The sequence below is a fragment of the Protomyctophum bolini genome (genome assembly GCF_963924005.1).
Source record: "Protomyctophum bolini genome assembly, chromosome: 18".
Lineage (NCBI taxonomy): Eukaryota > Metazoa > Chordata > Actinopteri > Myctophiformes > Myctophidae > Protomyctophum > Protomyctophum bolini.
Genome location: NC_137879.1, coordinates 21717982 through 21737948, shown reverse-complemented (window position 1 = coordinate 21737948; position 19967 = coordinate 21717982). Strand labels below are relative to the sequence as shown.

Genomic DNA, 19967 nt, shown 5'->3' with positions numbered 1-19967 from the left:
TAGTTTATCATTAAACAAACTCAGATTTAATAGCATTATGATGCTTCTGTTCACATGTTGTTGTTGTTGTTGTGTCTGTTCCACCCTGTATGAATAATGGCCATGTGGAGTTTGTGATTAACTTGTTCCATCTCTTGTTGGCCAACTAATTATTATTATTTTATATTGATTTATAGGCCTACCAGTTCATTATCCATGCATACTTTTCATTTGACCAACAACAACAAAACTGGTTCTAAATGTTCTCATTTGACAAACAACATTGATTCTAAATGTTCTAATATGAGAAATAAGGTAAAATAAACATGGGGCGAGATATCCGTGCCTTGGGGCGAGATATCCATATCCACGCTGTGGGGCGAGATATCCATACTTTTCGAAAAGCGTGGATATCTCGCCCCACAGCGTGGATATCCACGGCTTGGGGCGAGCCGTCTCTCTCAGAGAGAGAGAGAGAGAGAGAGAGAGAGAGAGAGAGAGAGAGAGATTTTTACCTGTACACTATATTTTTACCTGTACTTTGAGATTTTTCCTGTACTTTTAAACAGAGAGAGAGAGAGGGGGGGGGGGGAGAGGTTATAGTGAGAGTTAGGCCCAAGGGGGGGTCATCAGCCTCTTTTGTTTGAGTGTGCTGGGTCGTTACTATACATACAACAACAACAACAGATCCACCTGTTGGTGGCGCTAGCCTGTAACTGGCCAATGTGAAAAGGGTGGGATATATTCCTGTCTACTACAGATTAGTCTATCCATACAGTAAGTGCATTTCAATGCATACAGAGCCATCTTGTGGCTGTTTGGTAGAATCACTCAACCAATTAATTTCATTCATGGATAGTTTATCATGAAACCACAGCAAACTCAGATTTAATAGCATTATGATGCTTCTGTTCACATGTTGTTGTTGTTGTGTCTGTTCCACCCTGTAGGAATGGCCATGTGGAGTTTGTGATTAACTTGTTCCGTCTCTAGCTCAATACACATTTGAATAGCTCAAGCAGACCCAAACCAAATGGTCCAAGTCACAGGAAGATCGAACAACAGGAGACCTCTCTAGTCTAGATGCTGCTATCAACAAGCTAGATCAAAGTAGGCCTATAGCTATTTACCATAGAGTGCAAGCTGTGAACATGGTGCCTATACGTCTGTCCTGTTGGCTCTCTCACCCATGATGGTAGACAAGAGACTCAAACAATTATTTTGGCTATATTAATGAAATGTGGTTCCATCAGATACCACACCTGTCTGTCCGCTTGTCTTTGTTTGCGATATGACGTCCCCTATAGTGTCATGGGAAAGAAATAATTAATAAATACATCAGTTCCTTTTTTAAAGATATTTTTGGGGCTTTTCTGCCTGTATTAATAGCTGACAGGAAATGGGGGGAGAGAGATGGGGAGTGACACGCAGCAAAGGTCATCGGTCAAACTGTCAGTCTGGATTAGCAGCCTAGGTGCCCGGACCGTTAGGCTGGCCGGGCACTTTGTTTAGTTTAGTTAGACCATAGACCATCCATCTATCTATGAATAAGTTATTTACTGTTAAGAGGATCTGATGCTTGATCTAATTAACATCCAAGAGTTGAGCTAAACTAGGCTACGCTCCCATAGTCCCATTCAACAAACCTTTAACTTACTTAAACCATTTATACTTAGTCAACCCAGGTGCCCCAGCCAGGGCTCCATAGTCCATACTAGGTCCTTTGCCAAAAATTATTCTACACACTAGTGTTGTCAGCATTCATTGCACCATATATTTGCAGAAACACGCTTCTATATCCTGAATGGTGTGGTCAGCATGTTCAGGGCCTTCTCCCATTATTTACCCAGTGCACTGCATGGGCACCAAGCACTACAGGTCTTTTTTCAGCAACACACAGACCACACAAACCACATACCCTTTAAGGTGCTTAATGGGTCCTTCTCCTTTGACACACACTTACAGATAAAGGAAATGTTCAATGTCGGCACGGGTAAGCCTACCTATATGGCCTACCTATACAGTAGCTCGCCTTTGGCTCGCTCAGGCATGATTCACAACTCTCAAGTCCTCGCTGTTGGCGTCAATATAACCCACCGTGGATCCACAGCTGGGTACTATACTGGGTACAGTGAGTTCCATTGGGGGCTGTGTGGCATCCCAAGGTATGCCAATGACAGAGGAGAGGACTTCCCAGCAAGCCTTTGGGGAGAGCCGCACACCAATGCTTATGGCACTGTTGGACAATAAGAACTGTGGTTAATTGAGTTGGGATTTGATGGTGCCATGGTGGCAATAGCAACAGGATGGAAAACCAGTTTAGGATTGAAGTGTAAAGCATGATGTAAATGAGGAGGAAAGCAGACATTTTCCCAGAGCTCAGATTTTTGTTTTAGTGACAAAATATAGTTACACAAACTAGGAAGCAGGCTGGTGCAACAGGTGTTTTAGCATCTGAGGTGACATTCATCCTCTCTCTGACACAGCAGTTTCACCGGGGTGAGTTATCCAGTATTCATTGATTGATTGATTGTATTAACAGCTGAGTACATTTCAACAAAAGTACAGATCAATACAAAAACTGCTACGAGGATAAAACCAGAAAAGCACTAAGACTTGTTTACATCAGGGTCCTCCATTTAGGCCTACAAATACACTTCTATCCATCGTATACAGTAAGATGAGGGGTAGATGAGTAGATGAAAGCTCTAATATTTGCTTACAAGATACAAATGAAGCCCAAACCACACCAGTTGCAACTCCTTGCAAGTTGCAACTAGTCACAACTCCTTGCAACAGCCAACAAAACAGTTTTAAGGTATGCCACACAAATGCAACTCCTTGCAACTGCCATTGGGGATATATGTTGCATATTGCAAGGAGTTGCGAGTAGTTGCATTGGTGTGATTTGGGCTTTAGATTAAAACAAATAGCGTCACGTACCTAACACAAACAAAAATAACAAAATAAAAAAGAACCTCTACCCACTCCCCTCTCTCTACCTTGGGGGCACAGCCTGACAAGGTAATTGACAGTCTAACAATGTGATTGACATCAGCAGCTAGGAGACCTGCTGTGGCACTCTAGAGGACTCCATGAAAACACGCCTCCTGGAAGTATGCCTGCCTAGGGTCTAGGGAAGCACAATACATAACCAAAATTTACTTACAGAAGTACATTTTGGTTATGTATTGTGCTTCCCTAGACCCAGCAGAAGTGTCACTTTCGGTGACACTTCTGCATCCCATGTCTGTAAATGCATAAGCATACTTATAATGCATTACAATTTGCAATTGCTTTATAAATAATAATCATATTCATAACACATTTTCTATATGACTTAAGCTATAGCATTTAAAACTATCAGCTTTCCAAAGTCGAATGCTGATAGTTTCCCCCTCTGATCTGGTGGTTTGCTATGTATTCCTTTGTTAATTATCTGAAGTCTATACACAAATCAGGGCTCTGAGCTCAGCTGGCCAAACAAATGATTGGTAAAATTGTAGAAATTATTCCAAGTGTGTGAATAACTGTAAAGCAAAACCTAAGGGCACGACTGAGCTGAACTTGAATGGCCTGATATAATGATACCCAAGCATCATCCCCCTCTGACCGCCCACACACACCAGTGGAGCTGGAGCGGGGGGAGAAAGTGCTGCTTTGTCAATGAAACACAGCTCTGACTGGGAGCGGCGGAGGTTGGCAACAAAAGTTCCCAAATATTCTTCCAGAATACTAGATCTGGATTTACTCAACTGTTGGACACTGCAGCAAGCAACACCTGGCTGACAACACCACGGAAATACGGTAAGTCACGTCGCTTTTGCAGTCTTGTGCGACATCGACAAAAAAGTGAATTGACAAAACGTTTCGTCTCAAAGATGTAAGCTAGCCTGCCGTGACCGGAATAAGTGTTGTGGTGTCTGGAGGGTTAAGATGGAAGAGAACTCCAGGCCAAATTTTAACTCGATATCCCTCGCATTTACATCTGAGACGCCCGTTCTGCAAAATGGGGCTCCTTTCAAGTGTTTGTCGCACAAACTGCAAAGTATAACGTTGCCCACGTCTTTTTGGAAGACATAATTAGGGGACTGCAGCTTTTGTATTTATCCCATATAGCCTAAAGTAAATTTCGATCAAAAACTGTTATGAAGATGTTATCCCTTTTAACCTATTGTTTGCATACTATTTGATTTGGAATGATTTATAGTAGCTAGCGTTGGAAATGGAATGTGTGATGAATAACGGATGACGTACAAGTGTTTTTGACATTCATGTGCTTTCCTCGAATGTTTCGCAAAGCTAGTGAGTCATGCAGAAAACGTGCACCCTGGGCTATGTGAGAAAAATGCAAAGGAATTTAAGGAAAGTGACCAGACAGATTCGTTTTATAGTCTTGCGAGGGGTTTAGGCTAATTGATGGGAAGGAAGCGCTCTGACGGGAAGATGGAATTCTGTTCTTCAAGAACGGAATTCCATCTTCCCATCAGAGCCGAAGGCTACTAGTACTACAAGAACAGTTCTTGTAGTACTAGCAGCCTATGTTAATTTAGCCTGCATGTTATTTGGCCATTTATAGGCCTACTGTATACGATATGGAACTCAGAACTATTCAACTATAATAAAACTAAACACGATATTGTTTAGTAAGTCAGCTTGACTTACTGAAATATTTTGTAAGTAACTTTTCCACTGCTCCCTCCAGTTACAACTACTTTATTCTTTGGTGAACAATTTTCAAGGGTCATCGTTCTCAGCATATTGTGAAAGCTCTTTCATTTCTCTTTTCACAGAGGCTGCTATTGCTTAACTCATCTGGTGGTCACTTTGGAAGGAGGAAGTTCAAAGTTGTGAATAATGGTCAGTTTAGAGTTGCCTATTACCTTGTCACATGTGGTGGTCTGTCTGTCTATATCCCTACTGGGACTGGTCTGCGGTGACCCCTGTCTGATCATCAGTGAGGTTAATGCAGACAACCCCAGACTTGACACCACTGAGTTTGTGGAGTTGTATCACACCAGTGGCCAAAGAGCCTCGCTGGATGGCTACACCCTAGTGTTCTATAACGGAAATGGAAACATCGCCTATAAGGTGCTGGACCTGAAGGGTCAGCACACGGACGACCGAGGCTTCTTCCTGGTAGGTTCTGTGGACTTGCTGCCCAAACCGGCCATTCTCCTCCCTCCCAACACGGTTCAGAATGGCCCGGATGCCATTGTTCTCTACCACACATCCGCCTTTCGCTACGCAGAGAAGATGAATGCCACTGCCATTGGGCTGGTGGATGCCATTGTGTACATGACCCGGCGTTATGCGGGCGCTGAGGTCCTGGCAGAGACGCTGACCCCCGGAGTGCCGGCGTTCATTGAGGACGAGGCAGTCTACGAAGGCGACGAGTCCATGGAGAGGTGCCTGCTGTCTGGAGATCTCTGGGACTTCCAGGTGGCTTTACCCTCACCCGGTCAACGGAACAACTGCACCCCTCCAGCCTCTCCAGCCACCTCCCCACTGATCAGTGAGGTGAAGCTGGGAGGAGGACAGGTTGATGGGTTTGTGGAGATAACCGAAGCCCAGGCTGCAGGTCCTCTGGTGCTGGTGGTGGTGGATGGGAAAACCGATCAGGTCAGTGTGAGCGTGGATGTTGACACCTCCAGGAAGGGCATGGTCTCCATCACCATAGAGAAGATATACATGAAAGGTGAGTGTGGGAATTACTGCATTCTCTGTCATTAGCGAACATGTAACCCAGACTTCTGTTACAGTATACTTGTCTATTATACAAGATAGTGCATTTTATTTACCTGATGTCCTGGGGAGGTCCCTCATATCTGCTAAAAGCCATATTGAAACCAGCATTATGCCATCCAGGTCACCAGAGCTAGAATAGAGGTCCGTTGCATTAGAGTAGACCATGTGTAATGACAATAACTTAAAAGTTGAAGTTTATGTTGGGTTCTACATAGTCTCTCAAGACAGACTGTTGCCTCGCGTCAACTAGTCTGTCGGCAAGCAGTAGAAAGAAACGTATCACTGGCCTACAAGTATGGACGCTGTAGTTCAGGAAGTCAGCCGCGCAATCACCCAATCACATTTAGTGGGCGGGATTTACATGTGTGTGCAGCGAGGACATTTCGTCCCACTGGAAGCAAACCTACACGCTTCCATTATTATTGAACATGGCTTCCTCTGGTCAACAAACAACACCAAATAAACCTATTACGAATGTATGTAGAGTTTGTGGAGATTATTTAAAGTATGGAGTAAAAGGACAAGTATTTAATTTATTCACAAATCAGGGATTGGAGACTAGTTTGGAAGCTATAACCGAAGAACCTGTTGTTGCAGACGATCCACTGAAATCGATTTAATATTCGCGCACCAAAGAAAATTTGGAAAAGGTTGGCGATTCGGTCAAAGAACTGTAGCCTATGACCGAAACAATGCTAGACATAAGCGTTGTGCAACTGCATCTCCATCTCACCTAAAAAAAAACGGGGAAGTGCTATCTAATGTTGTCCTATGTTGAACAAATAAGTGTAAACTCCGTCAAACTAAATGTAATGTAAACTGTGTACAGTACAAAGTATGAATAAAAGCGTTGGTTATGATTAAGTGTAACTTCAATCAAATGCGTTAATTGTGTTGTGTGCTAATATTTACGTTTCCCAACAAATGACCCCTTTATTTAAGCAACTTCAGAACAGTCCGTGACGTACAAATATAACGGACGTAAAACAAATGTATTTTGCAGTACAAATTAAAGTTATAAAAGCTTTGGTTTAGTGTTCAATCTGAAAGTGAATTGATTTGGAAACCGCGGGGGCTCCTTTTCACACTGTTTCACAAATCACATTAGGATACAAAGCCTTTCAGACGTGGTATTATCTATATTTTTGCTTTAAACTTTGAGAAGGGGTCCATTACGTTTTACAGGTCAACAAGGACCCATTATCTAGTGTAATCAATGAATATAAATCCTCTTAAATTAGCTACATTTATTGTCTAAATTTCAAATTGTGTTGCATATTTATAATAAACTTGATTTAATGGATGGTTGGGTCCATATGATCGTTTGACAGTACTAAAAGTACATTCAGTGTATTTTATTTTAGACACTAATCCCTTAAATACTCAGCACTTGATCAAAATGGGTGATCTATAAGGTCACAATACTATAGCACTGAGATGCATTGTGACTCGTGAGTTTAAAGCTGGCTGTTTTTCTGCATGCCATGATGCAACATGCATAAGTAGTAGTACACATGGTTAAATTGTATTTTCTAGCATTATTATGATTAAATGTTAATAAACGGCATGTTTTCAGAGTCTGTAGATGCATTCTGCCCAGCATATGCTGCAGAAATGCCTCGCTCCGTCAACATTTTCACTTGCTCTTCCATTATAGAATCAGTGGGCATATAACTAAAACGATAGCGTCCTTTAGCCATCTCTCTGGAAAGGCTTCGGAAAGTAGGGAACACACCGTTGGCCAAGCTTGATATACGAGGCTTTTTCCAAAACCAGTAGGTAAACATAATAAAACATCTCGTCGATCGATTAAATATTTCAAACAAATGTGCTGAAGCGGTTTGATATGTTCAACATTGTGTAGAACAGCAACTCTCCTTAGCACACAAGCAAAAATTTCCTCCTCCGTTACATCCATGTTTTGTTCCGCAAAGGAATGGTTGAAAGTAGGAATGAAAACTGTGCGACACAGCGGTAGTAGTGGAACTCGGCGGAAAAGCAAGGGCCTTTTCCGGTTGATCGAAATTCTAAACAGACGTTGCCCCCAGAGTCTAATTTCGAGGAACAACAGCGGAGGCGCTGTTTTCCCGAATATTTGACGATGGGATTCTCAGATTGGGTTCTACATAATACAGCCCGAGTTATTACTCTGTCATGTGACATGGCAGTCATGTCAGTCAAAGAATAGTAAATCATGAATTTCATAAACTTTGTCTTCAACTGACTACCTGTTGAACCTTTGTACACTTGCATAATTGCATTAGAGCCAGTGAGTCAGTGAACATGAAAATGCTTCCCTTCTCAGGTGATGAATCAGGGGCGGTGGCTGTTTACAGTGGCAGGGCTGCAGATTTCCCACTTGGCAGTTCACTGAGCCAGACAGAGCCTCTAGACGCCTTTGTGTTCGCTGGGCCAGCAGACCAGCCGAGCGTCAACCTCGTAGAGACACTCATCCCAGGGAGACAAGCATACCAGCTAAGCACAAAGTAAGATAAATCTCTTATCTTCATCCTGTGGTTCTAATGGTATTTCCTTTAAGAACGTGCGATGTTAGTTGTATTGCATGCATGTATTTGAGTCTTTAATCAATACATTTAACACTATAATATAATAGTAATAAACACTATAATATAGTAACACTATAATAGTAATAATACTATAACATCAGTCAACTAACAGGGTATCGTTTTGGGATCCCCAGGGGATGGCAATTGCCACCCACCATATTCATTCATATTTAACCTCAAACAGACAAAAGTTATTTTATGCTTATTTTCTCCATCTTTTTTTTAAAGATTCATCAGTGTTACTTTAGACTGACGTTGAGTTCATCTACATGTGGCACACATACAACCATACATTCATTAGCCATTTCAACCTATTTGTTTTTCCCCCTATTTTGGGCATGTCATTATAGAGCGCCGCAGTCCCTCCCCCTTTCAGGAAAACGACTGGCCCAGGAAATCAAAACCCAATGCATTCTCCCATAGGCTTAGAAAGAAGAAAAGAAAGTCAGGAGACAACACTATTTGTTTTGTTTTTCGTCTTATACATTATTTGATCGGCCCAAAACATTGTGTTCATTGTCATGATTTGTCACGATCCGAGTTGGCTTTGTCCGCGGCGTAACCGTCTTTAAATACATTAAATAAGAAGTGCCTATGGGAGAATGCATTGGGTTTTGATTTCCTGGGCCACTCGTTTTTCTGAAAGCGGGAGGGTCTGCGGCGCTCTATAGGCGAACATATTAAAAAATATTATTATATTCTTTTCATTTAAAGAAATTGTGAAATACAAGCTCACAATGCGTCACTTTGCAGCTGTGAGCCTGTAGATTGGCTTTTTAAAGGAACCCAAAAAATACTTATTTTCTATTGATGACTCACCCCAGGGAGACTTGAAATCATGGATTTTCTTTTCTTGTCGCATTCCAATAGTTTGATGACCAGCAGTGGTTTCTTATGGTAAATTGTAAATGGTGCATTTATATAGTGCCTTTATCCAAGGCGCTTTACATAGATTGTGCATTACATTCACCCATTCACATGCACATTCATAGTTTCATACACCGATGGCGAAAGAAACCATGCAAGGCACCTACCTGCTCAACGGGAGCAATTAGGTGTTCAACGTGTTGCTTAAGGACACTTCGACACTAACTCTGGGTTGGGTTCCCAAGTGGCCACTCTACCGCAGAGGAGACACAAAGAGCCTTCTTTGTTCCCTATGGAGACACAAAGAGTCTCCTCAAATTATTGGCTTAGGAATGCGACAAAAACAAAACAATATCCATGAATTCAAGTCTGCATGGGGTGAATAATCAGAAAGGGCATTAGGGGTGTTCACAGGCAGGGCCATAAACAGAAGATGTGTTTCACTAGTCGGAAGAAACACACCATTGGGAAGGTTTAAGGGTTTAACGACAGTAAAGAAATGAAAGAATGAATGAATGAGTGAAATCGGGTGTGTAGGTTCAAGGGGGGGTCGCCGACCCTGAGGTCTTTGGGGAGGAGGTCGTATGGCGTTCGTCTTATGGCGTTCGTCTTATGGCGTTCGTCTTACGGCGCGCATGGACGGTCACCCCCCAGCAGGAACCTGAGAAATGGGAGAGGGGGAGAAAGTAGGAGAGAAGAGAGTTTTGTTTTAATCGTTTGTTCCACTTTAGCAAAGTGAATGTAGCATTTCTAGTGCCGATAACCACCTTTGAGGGAGCAGAGAAAGGAGCTACTATGGAGGTAAAAGGGGGATGCGAGAAGCCTGTAGGAAAGTGGCTAGTGTGCGACTCAGCGAGGCGGGCGAAACGTAGAAGATCCTGGGTGGTACTGGGTAGGTATACTGTAAATAGGGACAGGTAGATTGGCGTTGAGGTAAATGGTAAATGGTGCATTTATATAGCGCCTTTATCCAAGGCGCTTTACATAGATTGTGCATTACATTCACCCATTCATACACCGATGGCAGCGGAAACCATGCAAGGCACCAACTAGCACATCAGGAGCAATTAGGGGTTCAGTGTCTTGCTCAAGGACACTTCGACAGTAACTCTGGGGGAGCCCGAGTTCGAACTGGCAACCTTGCGGTTCCCATCCAGGCACTCTACCCCTGAGCCACCGCCGTTATGTACATTTTGCAGTCTTGCTTACAAACCCAGCTCTCTCCCAGTCGCTAGGTTTTTTGTTATTTTTCCCATTTGCTTTTTATTCTTGATTCCCTCTCCTGGGAATCCCAAATTAACATGTTCTGTTGTACAAGCATCACATTTAATCGCACTATCCCTTTAAGCTATTTTTTAAATGGGGCTTACACTGTTGCCACCCTCAATTTTCTTCCTGAAATAATGCCTTAGGAAGTGGTTCCTTCCTAGTACTGTTTATTGATAAATTAAACCCAGTGCTATCCTTCATCTTATTTTCCTTTTTATTGTGTTCAGTTTGAGAGAGGGAGGCTTCTACCTCAGTCGCTGTGGCGTTGCCACCTGGCCCAGAGACCCTGGTGTCTTCTGGGAAGCCCCACAAACCCCAGGCCAACCCAACCAGTGTCCGTGGCCCAAGATTTGCCCTCACACCATTGGTGAGTGTAATATTTGTATCCTGAATTTTCCATGCCAGACACAAAAGCCAGCTATGCAACACAACTAGTGACATGTATGCCTGATTCGATTTGTTTTTAGGTTATATATTTGTTTTTCCATCTTTTAGTGTGTGTGCAAACACAAACATTGCGTAACACATACATTGACGACGAAGGTGAGGATGCAAATTCTGATTGGCTGAAATGAGACATAGGATGATGTACGATGATAACACAGGTGTGATTTTTATTATTCTGTTTAGAAAAGCCTGCTCTGAATAGGTGTTCAGAATAAAGTTTTCAATCAAGTGTTGCAACACTTAAAATGTAGAATATGAAATCTTAACGTTAATATCGTATACTGTATACGTACACGCGTGTGGGTATATGGATAGGGTGGCCTGGCTGGGTGTGACTACCGCGGCCTGAATGATTCAGCCCTGCAGCCCTGGTGTGAGATATGATCTGGACAACAGATGTCAATATGAAGTTGAGGATAACACGGTTCTAGAGTTATATGGAAAAAGGTAAAGTGGGCTGTTATAGCGCCACCATGAGGCCGACTGTTATTCCTTTTCAATTAATTTTCATAATTATTATGAACCTCCCCCCAAGTCTTACGGTCTCCAATGGAAAAAAATACTTACATTTAGTCTTTGATTTCCCCATTATAAGACTAGTGACCATTATAAGAGTAGTGCGGCAAAGTATCCTCATTTACAATAACAATAGTCTGGTCAACCACACTAATTATAAAACTTCTCTTAGATGTGACTGAAAAGATTGTGCAAGTCCGTTGATACAGTAGCTAAAGACTGGACTAGGAGGTGTACGCCGTCCTTGTTGACATTTGGCACTCTCACACATTCAAAAAGCCACTCTTTCACTGGTACAGAATATTAGACAATCCTGTGAATATCGACTTCAACTTTGATGAAGAATGCAGTGTCAAGATAAGCGTCAACTGTCAAGATAAATGAACTACTACAATTTGGATTATCATTACATTTTACCAATAAATTGGTAAAATGACAGAACTTTCTTTTTTCTTTTACCTATCTCTCAATGCACTAGTGACACCAGGGGGTACTGATGCTCCGCCTCAAATCCCTCCCTGGGGTCGTGGGGACTTCCTGATCAACGAGCTAAACACAGACTCGCCTGGCTCAGCTGAGGACGGCGAGTACATCGAGCTCTGGCACCCGTCAGGCCGCCGCGTTTCCCTGCAGGGCATCTGGCTGCTGCTCTTCAGCGCCCACAACAACAAGCACTACCGCGAGATCAGCCTCAGCGGACACTTCACCACCGCCAAGGGCTACTTCCTGCTGGGCAGCGACAGGTTGGTACCAGCCCCCTCGCTCCGCTTGCCGCCCAACACCATCCAGAACGGGCCGGATGCTGTGGCGCTCTACCGCAGCCCGTTTGGTCAACCTTCTTCTATGCAGTCAGGGATTCCCACCCGTGGGCTGCTGGATGCAGTGGTGTACAGGCTGAGGGGCTCAGATAAAGATGCTCAGGAGCTGAGCGATGCGCTGACTCCAGGTCAGCTGCCCCTGTTGGAGGACCCTGATGCTCTGCCGGGAGACGAAGCCCTCAGCCGCTGTGGAGGCCTGCACCCGGCTGACCTCTCCACCTTTGCGGTGAGAACCGGCACACTTACTCAACTCTCAGAATTCATCTTTAATGGACTGTAACGATTTCAATACATGTCATTGTTTATTCCCAATAGTGTAACCTAGTTCAGTACACAGTGAGTCGTGGCCAATGGGCTAAAAAGCTTTACACTTGAGCAAGGCATCGATGCATGTATAGTTAGTGGAATTGGAAGTCCACTCCACAAAACCGCCATGGGTCTGCTTTGATGTTGATGTTTCATGCAGGTGGCTCCTCTAACCCCTCTGAGGGAGAACATGTGCCCTCGTCCACCTCCACCCCCTGAAGGCGTGGTCATCAGTGAGGTGGCTAGTAACCACTGGACAAATCACAGCCAGCAGAGGGCCTTTGTGGAACTGCACGGATCACCCATGACAGTCCTGAGAGGGTTGGTGCTGACTGTGTTTGACCAAGAGCGCAGTTGGACCACCATAGCTCTCCCTTTGTCTGGATTTACTGACCAGGAAGGATTCTACATTGTTGGAAATGTAACTGGGGCAGGTGAGGGTGCTGAGACCTGGATTATGGATGAACTATGGTGTTGTTAATATTGAAACAAATGCTAAAATCTTCTTGTGCATTGTTTGACATTTATATGTTGTTAATAAAATAACGTAACGTAAGCATATGTGATGAAGAGTGTTGCATTTTCAGTTGCCCTGCTTTGCTCCACATTGTCTTGATTTTTCTTCCTTTCTCCACCCCCTCACCCTCTGCATTGTCCTTATTTCTCCCTGTTCGCCTGCTCCCTATATCCCTCTCATCTTTTCACCCCCCTCTCGCTCTCCTTCTCGTTCTCTCACACTCAGACCAGGCTTTCCCCGAGGGCTTCACAATTCCAGCACGTGGCGCTGTAGTGCTGTGTTATGACCTGTTCAGTGTGTGTCGAGCCGGCACCGCCTTGACCAACTCCAGCCTGCGAGACACACTGGTGTTCAGTGAGAATCCTCAGCTGCTCTCCACCCTCTCCGCCACCAGGGGGCAGCAGGTGATTCCAGCTCTCAGGTAATTGGAATAAATAAATTGGAATAAAGACATCAGTGACAGTACTACTAATTTCTTTAGTTACTTACAAACTAGTGGTTCTATTTAGACATCAATATTTTGTGTGCGTGTGTGTGTGTGTGTGTGTGTGTGCGCGTGCGCGCGCGCGTGTGTGTGTGTGTGTGTGTGTGTGTGTGTGTGTGTGTGTGTGTGTGTGTGTGTGTGTGTGTGTGTGTATGTGTGTGCACGTGCATGTGTGTGCGTGCAGGTCAGTGGAAGATGGCCCTGTCTCACTCAGTCGATGTTCATGTTGTGAAGTGAGGAGCCCCTCTTCCTGGACAAGCTCCTCGCCCACCGCTCGCTCCAACAACCTCTGCCCTAGTTCTGCCTTCTCCAGTCACATTGACCTATGTCTGGGACCGCTTTCCAGTGAATGGCAAGAGCACTCAGGAAGTAAGCTTATTTTATGTAAACACAGTCTTAACAAAGTGGGTTTTCATCCGTTGGTTCTGCTCCGGGCCCGTCATTTTTGCACTGACCACAAGGTCAGAACCAATGAACCGAAACATTATTAGAAGTAGTTGTGTGTCCACTCCACAGCCCTATACCAGAGTGTCTAACAATATCCAGAAATGGGTTATGTACAGTAGACAGTGACTAGGAAACAATGGTATTAAACTAATATGAATATTCTAGCACTGGTGGTGGTGTTAAACCTTTAATCAGTGGCATAACCTTTGGGGGCCAGAGACCCTGGTGTCTTTAAATGTTAAACTGACTCTTCAATGGTGTAAAATAACCCAAATAAACCTTTTGAGTTTTGGAGCATGATCCAAAGCTGTGCAGACCATACTTTTGTTTTGTACTCTGACCAATGCTAATTTCATCCATGTTGGTGTAACCCTCCCATTGTGTGTAAGCATTATTTCACCCTAAAATGGGATACATAGCAGTGGACCTGTCCTGTGTTCTGAATGAATACTGACAATCCCTGTTTGTTTTAGACTGCAGTGGTCTGATCCAGGGAAACAAAGTCATGGAGGTGGCTGGATATCTGGAGCAGAGGTGTCATTGTGGAATCTCTGCCCTCTATCTTCAGGGTAAGGCACAGAAGCAACTTAAACACACACAAAGTAAATTAATTCCACATGCTCAGCTGTCCTCACTACTGTCTCATTACGAGTTGTCCACTGCATTTTAGCTATCCAACCAAGTCTCTGCCTTCTTATCTATTACTCTATTATGTGGCACCTTATAAAAATGTCTGAATAAACCAGGTGTCCATATTTGGACAACCCTCTATTTTCCTATATCTAAACATCTAAACTGTGTTTGCTATCCAGGGGCCAACTTCTCCTGTGTATCGGGGTGGCTGCGTGTGCGGGGGAACATCCAGGCGCTGTCAGATCACCAGAAGGCTCTCATCCTTCAGACATCCCACATGCACCCCTCTGGTGCTGAAGGAGACATCTGCTCAATGCCCAGCCCCCCTCATCGACACATCAGCCCAGGTTTGCTTCAACTCCACTTCATCTTACCTGTTTACATTTCGATGAGCCCCGTTATACAAGATGGTCTATCCCTCAAATAACTCACCAAGGCATACACCAGATATTCAATGTGTTCCTGCCCGGAAGCTCTGTGAGCATCTAAAGCTTTCAGTTGTGAGACAAAATGAGAAACAGCCGTAGGCATGATCCACCCACTTTCCCACCAGACATGCAACTGTCTGTACCGTGAGTGCTCAATGATGTTGACATTGGAAAAACTGTTTTTCTTTCCCCATTACAATTTCCCCCCCGTCTCCACTGTCCACAAGGTGGCGGTTATGAATGCTGTAAACTTTGTACATGTTTATATTTCATCATTCCTTTCAGTGAAGGTTCTTAATAATAAACTGCTATTTTTTACAACAGAAACTGTTGCCTAAAAAGTAAACGCTGATTTGCACTGACGTCGGGTATGTCCACATTTGGGCATTATCCACCCACCTGCCAGCCACAGACAGGCAACTTGAACTTATCAGATGATTATGTTCTGGCTTTAGTCAACTCTTGCAGCAACATTCTGTAGAAGCTGACCTGTTGGTCATAAGAGCAGTACTGTAAATTACAGTAATCAAGAAAATCTTTCTGTGTGGGAGAATTCACATTCATGGAGGTAAGGGGGATGCTACTGTAAATCAGTTTAAAACCATTGTCTTGAAAATCTACTTATTATTTTATTTATTTATTCTGACAACATTAAGAAGCTTAACCAAAGCTGTTTTGTACTGTGAATGACATGAAATCCATATCTGAAAGTACAACAAATAATGATCTGAAAGGATGCTGTAAGTTAGTGGATGTAGACCTGTAATCACTTGGAGCTGACTCAAGTTGTACTCACATTGATTCCAGGTCTATTCCAAGAGTCTGTACAATTGTGTGCCCCACGTTGTGATCTTGCAGATCTGCAATTTTCGAAATATTTTCCAACCATTTTGTACGGAAAATATAAATATTGCATGAATGTATAAAACCAGTTAAGTAAAATAAATATAGAGATGCAAGGTTTCTGACCGACGGCAACGATATTGTCTTTGTTTCTTTCAGGGTCTGCCTTGGGCCTGCAGATAGGCCTCATAGCAGGGGTGCTGCTCCTTTTGGGATTAGGAGCTGCTCTTTTCACATATCTTTATAAGAAGAGGTGAGCTCTCTCTCAAACAGCCCTGCCTTTTCTTGCTCCCTCTGTCTTTCCATGACTCCTGTAACAGCTGTACACACTGTATTTGTAGGCTACAGTATGTTTATATTTATGTCTGTCACAAAATAATATAATTATGCATACCTTGCTTGAAATGTCTGCTTTCTCAGTTAGTATTGAGATTTTCCCGTTTGCAAAGTTTGTACACTGCTGTGCTGATCTCTATTTCCTAAAACATGTCAACTGTGAGTGCTCAGCTGTACAAAATCTTTACAATTTGATCAGTGTTTTAAAAGACGTTTCAGTTTAGTTTAACCCCATTTAGACCTGAGGTCGATTATAAAAACCCTTCTAAATCCTGACCTGAAGTTTTCTGAAAAACTTCAAATATTTAGTCAACAATTACAAAAATGTATAATAATATTTGTTGTTCATATTATATTTAATATTACAGTTAATATTATTAACAATATATATTGTTCATAGCAACAACTACCCAAAAATGGGTCTTGAAAGGTAAAACCCCCAAAACGGGTTTCCGTCCTTAATGGGTTAAAAAGTCAGATTCTACCAGTTGACCTTAAATTGTTGGATGAGAGATGGGAATTACCCCAACCACACAGACTCTCTGTAAATACTTCAATGTAAATGTATACATTTTTAACACAGCGAGCTTACAAATGTAACCTCTATTTGGTTACATTTGTGCACTCCTGGAGTTAAATTAACAGTGTGGATCTTACTGTGTGCTAATGCTTACATGTTCCCAAGGTTGTGTGCATGTGCCATGGGGTTTTCATTCATAAATGTATTTCCCCTCCCTAGGCGTCCTCTGGACTATTACTCCATGGAGCTGAACGAGCATGCAGAGGGACTCTCAGAACTATAATCCAACTGTGTTTGTGCGTAAAGTGCTTTTGAGTGAGTGAGCAACCTGCAGGAGCGATCGTGGGACAGTAGGTCATGTCAATTTTAACTGTGTGCGGAACTGATTGAGTGCCTTAACTGCAGGGATGCGATTGGCTCCTTGGGATAACACTGTTATGGCGTGAGCCAGTGGCATGTACAGTACAGTATATGGCACATCATGTTTCACGCTACCTAGTATAATGTTTCAGACCTTGCAGAGGAGAATTGAAAATGCTAAATTATACAGGTAAATGTATATTTTTTGTAATTGACAAAAGTGGACCTAGGTCTGTATGGAAATTGCAGGCTACATGAAATGCTACTTATAAAGGGAAGGGAATGTCCAAGGGATTTATTTTTGAATTCTTGATTCATCTACACGGAATATTTGTATTGCAAAAATAACATTTTATACCATGTCATTTTTATGTCACTGTAGAGAATCACTTTTAATTCAAAATACAGTGTTACCTGTTTTTATGCAGGCATAAGGCCTGATTTTTGCTTCATGTCTTAAAAGAAATTGTCCAACTGAAAAACTGAAAGATGTGCCAGTGCCACAGTGTCACGTGAAAAGACAATGTTTTTGTTGAGTGACACATCGCAAGTCAGGCTTTAGTCTTTGTCCAGCTGGTGTTCCTCAAGCTGTCCGATCCGTATTGCACTGATGATACCTCTTCATCCCAGCCTGTTCACCCTCTTCAAAGGGGTTGACTTGCTGACCTTTTTTTTTTTTGTAACACCACCGAGTTTTAGATTATAATCACTAAGAGAGCTTGATTATTATTGTTATGTTTGTATGTGAATGTGTTTAGTTATCTTGTGATGAATGTCCGTAACCACTTCTGTGTGCTTGGCTTAAAGCAAACTGTTTACACTTTCTTCATTGAAATGTCTTGGAAAGGAATGTGGAAAGAAAAGACTGGCATAAAAGGACGATGAACTCCTTAATTGGCATTATATCAGGAGTAGTTATTTCAATGGATCATATGTATGATATCTGTATGTATGTACGTATGTATGTGCTACTTCATTTTCTTCTCCATTTTATATTACAAGTGGCTTAGTGCATTAGTGGTTTATTATGAACCACTACTGTGCCTTTACGCCTTTGCCCAACCCTTACGGGACCATTAGGCTGTATTTGTACTCTCAGACTTACGGATAAATGAGGATTTTACTGTGGACCGTCAACAGTGTCAGCTGATGCCTCAGTAAAGCACAGAGAGCAGCCATATGAATAAATGTTAGGTACATGATGTCTGCATTCTCAGGGGGGACCTTAATGCATTTGTCATAATACTTACACAACCATACATACAATTATCTCCACCAGGATGAAGGCACAGAGATTGTTTTTTCCGGGGTGTGTGTGTGTGTGTGTGTGTGTGTGTGTGTGTGTGTGTGTGTGTGTGTGCACGTGCGCGTGTGTGTGGTCTTGCAAACCGCTGGACCGAAAAGCATCTTCTGCAGACTGCCAAGGATGTTACTCCACTACACATTTTCATATCACCATCATAATGGTGCTATACCAGTCCACTTTAGGTTTTGGCTTATAACTCTTGAATTGTACAGTGGGTTGTACAATCAAAAATGTCCCTTGGATTGTGTCATGTGACAATGAGCAGCTTTAGATATTCCATATTGTTTACCTGTAATTGCCTTCCAAAATGAGAGGGGGGGGGCTTTTCTTCCCTCTTTTACACGATAAATTCCATATTTGAACGCAACAACCAATCGACCCCAAATTGTTGAGTGGCATAGTGCACCTCCATAAGCACTTTAACGTCCGACCACAGGGGCTGCTGCAAATGCAAGAAGTTGAACTGCAGGTTGTAGAAATTCTATTTCCGCCTGCAGTTTCCTCATGTGCTGATGGTTGAAAGCCATGACTTAGGCCTCATTTAGACTGCAGTCACATTCAGTCAAATCTGAGTTAATTCTCAAATCTGGCCCAACCATTCACACCGTTTTCAAGTGACCAGATCTGATCTGCGTGTTCAGACTGGCAGCCTGAATCAGATCTGTGCCACATCCAGATTGGAATCTGATTTGTTTAAATAAGTCTAAATGCAGACAGGTCACATGGAATCTGATTTAGATCAGGTTGTTGCATTCAGACTGAGACAGATCGCCTCAAATTAGATTTGAAACCACCTCTGAATTTTAATTAGTTATTAAATCAATCTTTTCTCCAGGAACTATTATAGACTTTAGAAATCAACCCAAATGTAACTTTGACAAAAGTTTCCATAAAGTGTTGAATTTACTTTATTTTACTTTATTTTTTGTATTTTTTTAACTGAATCCAATGGGTTCCTTGAAAATCAAACAAAAGGTCCTTTGTTATGGTCCTTTAATCCAAATGTATGAACCTTTGCCATACAGTACATTCAAAAGGAAAAGAGGAAGAAAAAAGTGGCCAATACAGAGACTAGCTGAGAAATTGTTTTGATGTGATTAATTTATTTAGATTTTACTTTTCCAAAAACATTTGTTTGAATAGTGCTCTGAATAGTACGACATTTTTACCTGGCAAACATGGCTCATGCAATCTCATTGTCTGCCTCTTTTTCCTAATATAAAACATGTATCATGTTCATGAAGTGGCTCATTTTATACCGTTTTATCTTGTGGGTTTGAAAAAGGAAAGGAAAAAGGGTACATTTGTGTGATTAGTTGATGCACTTTGCTAAATCTGTTTTCAAATTCATGTAGCAAGTTTGAAATAAATATTTCCAGAGATGTGCAATGAAGTTGCAGTGTGTATTAATTTCCTTTTGTCCCTCTATCCTCCTTATCGTTGTGCTGGTAGGCTACAGTATGATTGTGCACATCCTGCACACCCACGTCAAACCACAAGTTCCACAACACAAGAAGCCAAAAACAGCAGATAGATGCTGATTGAAAGTAACGAGTACCTGCTGATCACTTGCACT

At 42.5% G+C, this 19967-nt stretch overlaps 1 protein-coding gene across 1 annotated transcript; it reads left to right on the top strand.

Moving 5' to 3' along the window:
- The first annotated feature begins 3493 nt into the window (after nucleotides 1-3493).
- LOC308332558 (uncharacterized protein) lies at nucleotides 3494-19780 on the top strand. The gene is made up of 12 exons (XM_080788510.1): nucleotides 3494-3786; nucleotides 4773-5677; nucleotides 8033-8213; nucleotides 10658-10797; nucleotides 11872-12437; nucleotides 12678-12951; nucleotides 13260-13455; nucleotides 13703-13887; nucleotides 14439-14534; nucleotides 14778-14945; nucleotides 16029-16122; nucleotides 16945-19780. Exons 2-12 carry the CDS (start codon nucleotides 4837-4839, stop codon nucleotides 17006-17008), a joined length of 2805 nt encoding a protein of 934 aa, XP_080644636.1. The 5' UTR covers nucleotides 3494-3786; nucleotides 4773-4836; the 3' UTR covers nucleotides 17009-19780.
- Nucleotides 19781-19967: the final 187 nt, after the last annotated feature.